Raw genomic sequence first — 9,250 nt, 5'->3', positions numbered from 1 at the left:
GGTATTGGGGGGGAAAAAATTATATTGTGAAACCCATATCAGCACTCCGTTACAAAGGACTCTGCCGTCCATGGTGGCGTCCTTGAGACGGATGACATCCATAATAGAGGTTAACCGCTGCACAGCTGCACGCACATGCAACGGCTTATGCATTTACATGTGTTTGAATAGCTCATGTCATTTTTTACTTACGTTTTATGGATAGAGTGCCATAAAATCCTGGGCAATGGGTACAATATGTTTATTTGAATCGGAGGTATAGAGGACTCTGGTAAAATAATAATAGATGAATAATAAAATAATGAGGTGGGAGTGAGGGAGTGATTTAATATACCGACGATTTGGTTCATTAATATAGCACTTCTTTAATGGACACTGATAATCAACACATATGCTTATTATTTGTTCCTATAAACATTAACATATTTTAAGCTTGTTTCTCAAAGTTTCTTCCCAAATGGTTGTTGTTGTTTTTGGTCTTTTAGAAACCTGAATTACACAATTCTGGCAAACGCTCAGATAGTTGGCATCTGCTAATGCTCCTAAGCGGGCTACAAATGTTACGTTGAGAAAGAGTTGTTCTCTGTTGATAGAGAGAGGGGAGGACACTGCTTCAGGACCAGATGGAAACCACCGACACAGGAGGAATCCTTTGAGTTGAAACAGGTCTTTGTGTTCCAATGTGGAGCCCATTTCACTATAATCCATGCCAGCCGGTCTGACTGCGGGCCAGGCCTTCATATTCGTTTGTCTTTGAATATGTCCCAAATGTGCATGAGTTTTTACATGTCCCAATTCTGTGGTGACTCATGTTTTTGTTTATTGAATTTTATGCCAGTTTGTGTTAAACATGCAGACTTTGCCATGAAATTACCAGAATATGTCAGAGTGTAGCCTGAATGATAATGAAGGATATATAAATTCCTCATTGTTCTGAAGACTTCATTTCAGTGAGTGCCTTCGACAAAAGTCAGGCTGCTATATTTACGCATGAGATATTTAAACTGAATTGGGAAATGTATTGCAACTGCAATCTTCTGACTTGGTACTACATTCTGTTGTACAGAATACAACAGTTGTAGCAGTGAGTGTTGGATAGTATGATGGATGCGTTGCGTCATTTTCCTTTTGTTATTCCAGAAAATGACAACAGGAAGTAGTGTCTGCAACCTCAGCCTACACATGTCCCTCAAAGCGAGGAGAAGGAGAGAAAACATTGTACTGTGTACATGGAGACAGGAGTGTGTGCTATTGCAGCAGACTCAGCTGTGTGTATGTTATTGTCTGTGTGTGTGTGTGTGTGTGTGTGTGTGTGTGTGTGTGTGTGTGTGTGTGTGTGTGTGTGTGTGTGGCCTGTGCGATGCCTGAAGACATCAGCTTCAGCAGACTGTCACAATCCTCAGCTCCTGTCAACCCATGTGCACACATAACAAAATCATACATACATGATGCAAGGTATACTCTTACCCCTGTAGACGAAGCAAGGGCGAGGGGTGGTGTACGAGGCATCTTTACGTGTCAGCTGCAGCAATGGTCTTGCATTACAACAAACTTGCATTAAAACAAACTTGCCCAGAGCAACAACTTGACACAAGGGAACAAGACATGTGAATGTTCACGGACACATGCAAAAATTAATCCCTCCCATACACACGACTAATCTTAAGTCGTTAAATGCCACTTTGTTAAAAATATTTTGCTGTAAATATTCTGCTCCGCTTTTATTATTGTCTTTCATTTGATATCATTACAATACCGGAACAATCTCCACATTTCCAAGGCCTCATGCACAAGAAAGGACTGGGCTTGGTTCTCTATTTAAACACAGGTTGATGCTGCTATCTTCATGCTATGGTCTTCTGTGTTACAGACGCTCCCTCCCCGCAGTGATATCACAGTATCGTCGTGGTGACAGAGCCTCATAGCAGCCAGCCCGGCTATTGAGATAGAAGATGGGATCGGTGGAGAGCCCAGGATCGAATCCTTCCTGTCGGAGTCTCATCTTCAGAATCTTGAAGGTGCCTGAGGACAGATAGAGCACAAAAAGGCAGCATTTTTTTTTTCAGCGTCTTTTTTAATATAATAATATATCATATAATTGGCACGTGTGTGTAGCTGTGTGAGACCAGATCTTACAAGTTCATTCTCTGTTTCTCTGCTGATCGGTCTGGCCTTGAGCCTTTCCAGAAAATGTAAAATGATAGGACCAATAACTGCTAAGGGGAGGGAGTTTCATTTCAGGACGAACAAGTCTTGACAGTCTGCCGAATTATGAACATGATGGTTGCGCCCAAGGACAGTCTAAAATTAAAACGGTTTATATTCCAAATGAACTAAGTAACAATGTTAAAAGATGATACAAAATCTTTGGACAACAGAAGGCTTTTCCATATTTGGAAATCAATAGTGCCCGGTAAAGGCCAGACTGTTGTTCAACTGCGTGAGTTTGTGTGTGTGCAGGTGTGTGTTCGCATGTTTATGTGTGTGCATGGGCACGTGTGTTTGTGTATGTATGTCTGTAATCATGTGTGAGTGTGTGCATGTTTATGCAAGTGTGTGTGTGTGTGTGTGCGTGCTTGTGTGCGTGTGTGTAGAAGTGCATGTGTATATATGTATGTTTATGCGTGTCGGTGTGTGTGTGTGTGCACATGCATGCGTATGCATGTTTGTGCGTGTGCGTATGTGTGTGCATACACAGGCATGTGTGTATGTGTGTTTGTGCATGTGTGTGCGTGCATGCCTGCGTGTGTGTTGTCCAATCAGACCTGTGGTGTCTAGGGTTGACGTGAGCCGGAGGAATACGGGCAGAGCGTACGAGGGCAGGGCTTTCTCCGCGGCACGCAGGAAGTTCCCCACGTCCACCTGTCTGTCTGCGTCTGCTATGGCGGCCATGCCGGCTTTACCCTCCACACCTTACCACCGGACGGACGGACAGATGGACGGACGGACGGGACAAACAGAGAGGAGGATAGATAGAAAGTCATTATTTTTCTGAACGAGAAGCAAGGGCGCAGATTTAAACACAGTACATAGACAGAGGACACAAGACATCACCACCGACAGTAAGAGCCGGAATACATGCAGACGTTTGCTGACTTTCAACGTGCAAGATCTTCCTGGATCTATTTTTCTGAGCGTCCTGTTACTTGAAAGTATAACAGTATTCAAAGCCTATGTGTTATTCTATGCTGTTGGTGGCTTATTTTTTTTATGTAAATGCTACCCCGACCATTTAGCGAGGTAGGAAAGTTTAGAAAGAGTTCTGGGCTGAGTGATAGGGAATGTGATTATGAGCATGAGGACACCTAGAGATGGAACGGGAAATTGTCGCTCTATGCTCATCACTCTTTGGCTTGTTAAACCTGCACTATGCAATCTTATTTTACTGCAGCCAGCACTTTAGTAACTACTGAGTGTGTGTGTGTGTGTGTGTGTGTGTGTGTGTGTGTGTGTGTGTGTGTGTGTGTGTGTGTGTGTGTGTGTGTGTGTGTGTGTGTGTGTGTGTGTGTGTGAAAAAAAGAGGTCGATCTAAACTTCCATAAAAGTGATCATTGTTGCCTGTCCCTCCATCTCTGCCAGAACCTCTGATCCCTCCCGTCTGTGGAGGAGGACCAGAGGTCAGAGGTCGGAGGTCGTACCTGGCACGGCCACGCCGTAGACGGCCACGCCCACCTGGCCCAGCAGGCCGCTGAGGACGCCCTCCAGTTCGGTGGCGGAGACGTTCTCCCCCCGCCAGCGGAACGTGTCGCCGCCGCGGTCCGTGAAGTACATGTAGCCCAGCTCGTCCATCACCAGCATGTCTCCTGGAGAGCGGGATGTGAGAGATGCGGTTGTCATGGTGACGATTTTATTTATTTTTTCCTGTGGGAAAGTGGGAAATCTCCCAGCCTTCTTGCGGCATTACACAGAGGAACGCCCCCGTTTGGTCGGATTCTGAGAGTCCACAGAGCTGACCGTGCGACTCGACAACAAAAATGGCTGCGCCAATAATGAGATGTATTTTCTATGTAGTTCTACCACGTTGGTCATTTTATTGTCAATTTTAAATACTCTTACACACTTGATTACATTGCTGCTTTTTATACGGTCAACAATTAATGCATTGGACGCTCTTGCATTTTAATTTAAAGTTGTGTTTGTTTCGAGCTGGTTTGCTTAAGAGGCTAATGTAGCTAACGATAACACAATGACAGCCAATGCGGGAACGCTATAAGTGCTACAAGCCAGGAAATTACGTCACAAGAGCCAATCGCGCGGGCGGCGTACGAGGCATCTGGAACGCACCGTTATGCAATACACTCCTGTCTCCGTGTACACATGTTTGGTGCCTCTGAGGAAGACGAGAGTGAAGCGTGCGTGTCGGACCTGAGACGTAGGCAGAGTCCCCCGCGGTGAAGACGCTGTGAGCTATCTTGTGAGCCGTGGACTCCGAGTCTACGTAGCCGTCGAATCGCCGGAGGGGGTCAGTCTGGTCGATGCGACCCACCAGCACCCCCGGCTCACCTGGAGGCACACAGACGGTTGAAATAAACAGGAGATGCAAATGCACAAAACAACCCAGAACAGACACAATCCAAACATTCACGAAGTGGCCTTTTAGCAAAAAAAAAAATATTATTAGAAACTAGGCTTTACAAAATATTTACCTTTCAGTTTGTGTGTTTGTGTGTGTGTTTGTGTGATTTGTGTACATGGGTGCACGTGTGTGTGTGTTTGTGTATGTGTTTACATGCGTGCACGTGTGTGCGTGTGTGTACGTGTGTGTGTATGTGTTTACATGCGTGCAAATATATGTGTGTGTGTGTGTGTGTGTGTGTGTGTGTGTGTGTGTGTGTGTGTGTAAATATATATGTGTGTGTGTTTGTGTGTGTGTGCATGTGCACATGTGTGTGTACGTGCGTGCGTGCCTACGTGCGTGCGTGCGTGCCTACGTGCATGCGTGCGTGCCTACGTGCGTGCGTGCTTGTGTGCGAGCCCTACCAGGAGTACATCTTACACAGAGCCCCTGTGCGTTCCTGATCAGCTCCATGCTGTCCTCTTGCACTCTCACCAGCCGGATGGGGTAGAAGTTGGGCAGAATGCGACTGCTAAAACCACAGGCCCCCACCTGGTCTAGGTCAGTATTACAATCATTAACGCTGCTCCTTCTCCTTGATTCATCTATCAGAAACGTTTACAAGTCTGCTTTTTTTTTTACATCCATCCACCATTGAGAAGACCATCCCGCCTCCTTTTCTCGCGCCACCCACACAGGCAAACAACAAACAAACACACCTTTCCGTCAATGTTGATGAGACTACAGTTGCACTCGGTGGCACCGTAGAACTCCCCAACCCGGCGGATCCGGAACCTCTTGACAAACTTCTCCCACACAGTGGGGCGGAGTCCGTTGCCGATGGCGACGCGCACCTGGTGCTTCGCCTCCGAGGGGCGGACCTCTTGCGCCAGCAGGTAGCGGCAGATCTCACCGATGTATTGTATCGCCTGAGCGTGCACACACAAGCAGACACACACACACACACACCAATAACATAAACAATGGTCAGACTAGGAGGTGGTCATTCACGAGGGGTAATCACAGCCCATGCATCATCTATTCCTTGAGGTCCAAGAGGTACAAATGTTCAGCATGCAATACAAGGCCTGTACACCAAGGTTCAGTATCTTATATCCATCCAGGGGCGGCGGGACTCATCATTCAACTTTGGCCGCGGATTATAGTGCCCCCTATGGGATAATTGGCCCAAAACATTTTGGAGACCTGCTTACCGGGAATACAAATGTCGTCTACACATTTGAAAACATTTGTGCAATTGGGGCCTGAGCTATTAGCATTACCAATCCGGAATAATAATAATGCCCAAATTCACAATAGCAATAGGTCCATAGATACACTGCGAATGTATAATCAAACCACATTAGGATGGAGGGAGTGGAGGGATCAATGCAGGCCTGTTTTTACTCACAGTGCATTTATATGTGACACAGTCATCCCAGAAACACCTGGCAGAGAACTTTCTCTTGATGACAACGGTCAGCCCGAATAACAAACACTGTCCGACTCCCATGATGCTACCTGAAAACAGACCCACACACGCACCCACAAACACGCACCAACACACACAGAAAAAAACACACATACTTTTGACGCCTTTAGACACAAAGTTATAGCATATTTGAGGCAAGACAAGACAGAGGACTGCTTGGTTGAGTTAGAACGGGAGAGAGCTCCATGCCTACCTGCAGAGTGGTATAGGGGGAGGCAGTTGTAGATGACATCATCACCTCTCAGGCCAAAGGAGTGGAAACCAAAAGCAGCAATACGGTAATATCTGACAAACAGAAACGTCTCTCTATCGTTTGCTCACAGCCAAGGAAGTAATCAATGACACTAAGGATTGTTAATGATCAGCTCACCGACTGTGTACCACTATGGCCGCTTTCGGCATCCCTGTGGTGCCTGAGGTGTAGATCAGAAACAACCTGTCTGTAGGAAGTTGGGAAACACAAACCAAGATTAGCAGCCGCGCATTGGTGAGTAATACTCCATAGTTGGCATGCAGTCTGTATCTTGAACCCCCTTCTTAGTTCGCCCTTTGGGGGAGGGCAGGGGGGGGGGGATTGAACAAGCATGGACTTGAAGAATGTCACTTCAGGAATGCAGACGGTGATCAATCAAACAGACACACGCACATGATGGTAAACAGAATCGAAAGAGAGGAGAAACATCAAAAATAAAACTCATGAAAGTCTTGGGAAACTTGTGAAAGACATGTGTACGTTCGATGTATGTCTATGTCGAGTGTTACAATGGCTTGATTCGAAACAGACACACATTTAAACATTGTCATATAAATGAGGGATCTATCAGGTTACCCCCACATGTAAAGACATGTCTTTTGATAAAGACATTTTGTAATATGAAACAGAAGGAAAACAAACAAGTGGACTTGGCTGAGAGCTTGGTATGCTATGCATGCATGTGCACGTGTGTGTGTGTGTGTGTGTGTGTGTGTGTCTGTCTGTGTCTGTGTCTGTGCGTGTTGTAATCATGCACACATTCCTCCTCCTAGGTGTCCCACCATTGAAGCCCTTGCAGAGTGTGTATGGGGGTGCAGCTGTAGGGGAGCAGGCCAGCATGGGATCCAGGTGATCAGCCCCTAAACTGGACCTGGCCCGCTGGTCCTCCTGCAGCCCTGTGCAGAACAGCCCCATGGAGGGCTCCAAGGAAGCTTTCACCTCCAACACCGCTGGGGGGACATAGATCACCAATCAAATGTCTGCAACCACACAAGATACACCTGGATAGTACCACGATGTAGTCGCTATATGCTCCCAGTAATTACACGGACATCTAGAGATGGAACGGGAAATTGTTGCTCTATATTCATCACTCGTTGGCTGGTTAAACCTGCACTATGCAATCTTATTTTACTGCAGCCAGCACTTTAGTAACTACTAAGTGTCTTGTGTGTGTGTGTGTGTGTGTGTGTGTGTGTGTGTGTGTGTGTGTGTGTGTGTGTGTGTGTGTGTGTGTTCGTGTGTGTGTGTGTGTGTGTGTGTGTGTGTGTGAAAAATGAGGTCAATCTAAACTTCCATAAAAGGGATAACTGAAAAATAATAAAACATGACATCATTGTTGCCTGTTCCTCCATCTCTGCCAGAACCTCTGATCCCTCCTGTCTGTGGACAGGAGGGATCAATGTCCACAACCTACTCACAGGGTTTCTTGAGTAAGATGCCCTAACCTCTATACCTGCTCCTCCATGACATGCATCTGACACAAAACCCTACACTCCTGCTCGAGGATAGCAGGATATCCCAGCGCCCCACAACCACAACCTCTACCCTTACCTCGCGTGAGCTCTGCCCCGTACACCATGGCCCGTGGCTGGGCCACGGCCACACAGTGCAGCAGCGAGGACTGCCGCAGGTTGTGGTTGATGAGGGCAGCCTCCACGCCGACCATGGCCAGACCCAGCCACAGAGAGACCAGCATCGGGCAGCTTCCCAGGTACAAGGCCACAACGTCCCCCTCTACCAAGCCCTGCTGCAAGGCCCAGTGGGCCACGGCATGACTCCTCTCCTGCAGATCCTTAAAGCTCCACACCTTTGGATGAAAGGAATTCCACCTATTGGACGGTATTCCGGCAGGACGACACCGGTCTGGGTGATCATCCCGTGTCACTGTGTCTCCTGGCTTCACTAAAACATGTTACCAATGTATTTTCACAATCACCCTGTGGGTGAAGGGGGGGGGGCGAGTCCAACAACAACTTTGAAACGTAAGAAGTAAGAAGTAAATAGTGTAATTGAAAATATCCTGCTCAGTGGTCTGAACCGATTGTTACACCAGTAACACAAACACATACACAGATAAACACCCACTTTGGTGTTATTATTGATGTCACCTTCAGAAAATAATTATGAGATCTGCGCCCTTGGTTGTGCCGGTTCTGCATCTTCACTGCTATGTTATCCGCAAACTATCTCGCCATGGTTAGTGGCAGACGGGCTCACGCTAAACGCTCTTCAACAGAATCTGCGTAACTCTGTCATATTCACAAACGATATTGGTAACGGATGTTTCAGTGAAGCCAGGGTAAGACGGTTGCCATGGTTTGATCACCCAGGGTGGTATTGTCCATCGAGTTCCCGCCTCACTCGCATTGGGTTTGACGGTCATTCAAACACATGAAGGTCTTATTAGGTTTAACACCGATCCGTGTGTAAACTCTGTGTATGCAGGCATGGTGTCTCAGTGTCACTGGGTGACCCCTGACCTCTCCTGTGGCTTCGTCGATCAGGGCAGGCTTGTGTGGCTGCAGCGCCACCACTGCTGAGAAGAGAGAGGGGATGGAGCTGTGGTTGCATCGGTGCCGGAGCAGGGAGGACTTCACCCGCAGAATGGCAGCGAGGCACCTTCAGGGGATCCCGGGACGGAGCAATGGATGACAAGGATGTTGGGTACAGAGGCTCAGGGAAACTAAATGCATGAGATGACTTACTATAACCGCTACTATATTAACAGAAACACATGAGGAGTAACAGGGGATATAGAAATAAAGTGGTGCGAAAAATTGTGAATATCTGCGACAAAAAAAAAAAAAAGGGAAATAAAGACGCTGCTGGTCAACAAAATACATGTAATGAAGTATACAACAAGAATAAAGAATTTGTGTGAAATAGGTATTTTGAATATCCAAATAAATGACAGGGCTCAAGTAGGTTCTGCAGAACATTAAACAGG

General features: G+C 46.7%; 1 protein-coding gene across 1 annotated transcript in view; it reads right to left on the bottom strand.

Moving 5' to 3' along the window:
* Window positions 1-1,706: 1,706 nt before the first annotated feature.
* Window positions 1,707-9,250, bottom strand: part of LOC115539904 (long-chain fatty acid transport protein 1) — an 8,365-nt gene continuing 821 nt past the window's right edge. The window contains exons 3-14 of the mRNA XM_030350782.1: window positions 8,784-8,922; window positions 7,855-8,110; window positions 7,083-7,250; window positions 6,418-6,487; window positions 6,241-6,332; window positions 5,967-6,076; window positions 5,275-5,484; window positions 4,981-5,107; window positions 4,366-4,503; window positions 3,639-3,803; window positions 2,766-2,912; window positions 1,707-2,022 (exon numbers count right to left, since the gene is read on the bottom strand). Of these exons, the coding sequence (XP_030206642.1) occupies window positions 1,865-2,022; window positions 2,766-2,912; window positions 3,639-3,803; window positions 4,366-4,503; window positions 4,981-5,107; window positions 5,275-5,484; window positions 5,967-6,076; window positions 6,241-6,332; window positions 6,418-6,487; window positions 7,083-7,250; window positions 7,855-8,110; window positions 8,784-8,922 (1,780 nt within the window). The 3' untranslated portion in view covers window positions 1,707-1,864. The remainder of the gene's footprint in view (window positions 2,023-2,765; window positions 2,913-3,638; window positions 3,804-4,365; window positions 4,504-4,980; window positions 5,108-5,274; window positions 5,485-5,966; window positions 6,077-6,240; window positions 6,333-6,417; window positions 6,488-7,082; window positions 7,251-7,854; window positions 8,111-8,783; window positions 8,923-9,250) is intronic.

The sequence above is a fragment of the Gadus morhua genome, chromosome 3 (genome assembly GCF_902167405.1).
Source record: "Gadus morhua chromosome 3, gadMor3.0, whole genome shotgun sequence".
Lineage (NCBI taxonomy): Eukaryota > Metazoa > Chordata > Actinopteri > Gadiformes > Gadidae > Gadus > Gadus morhua.
This window is presented reverse-complemented; position numbering and strand designations above follow the sequence as displayed.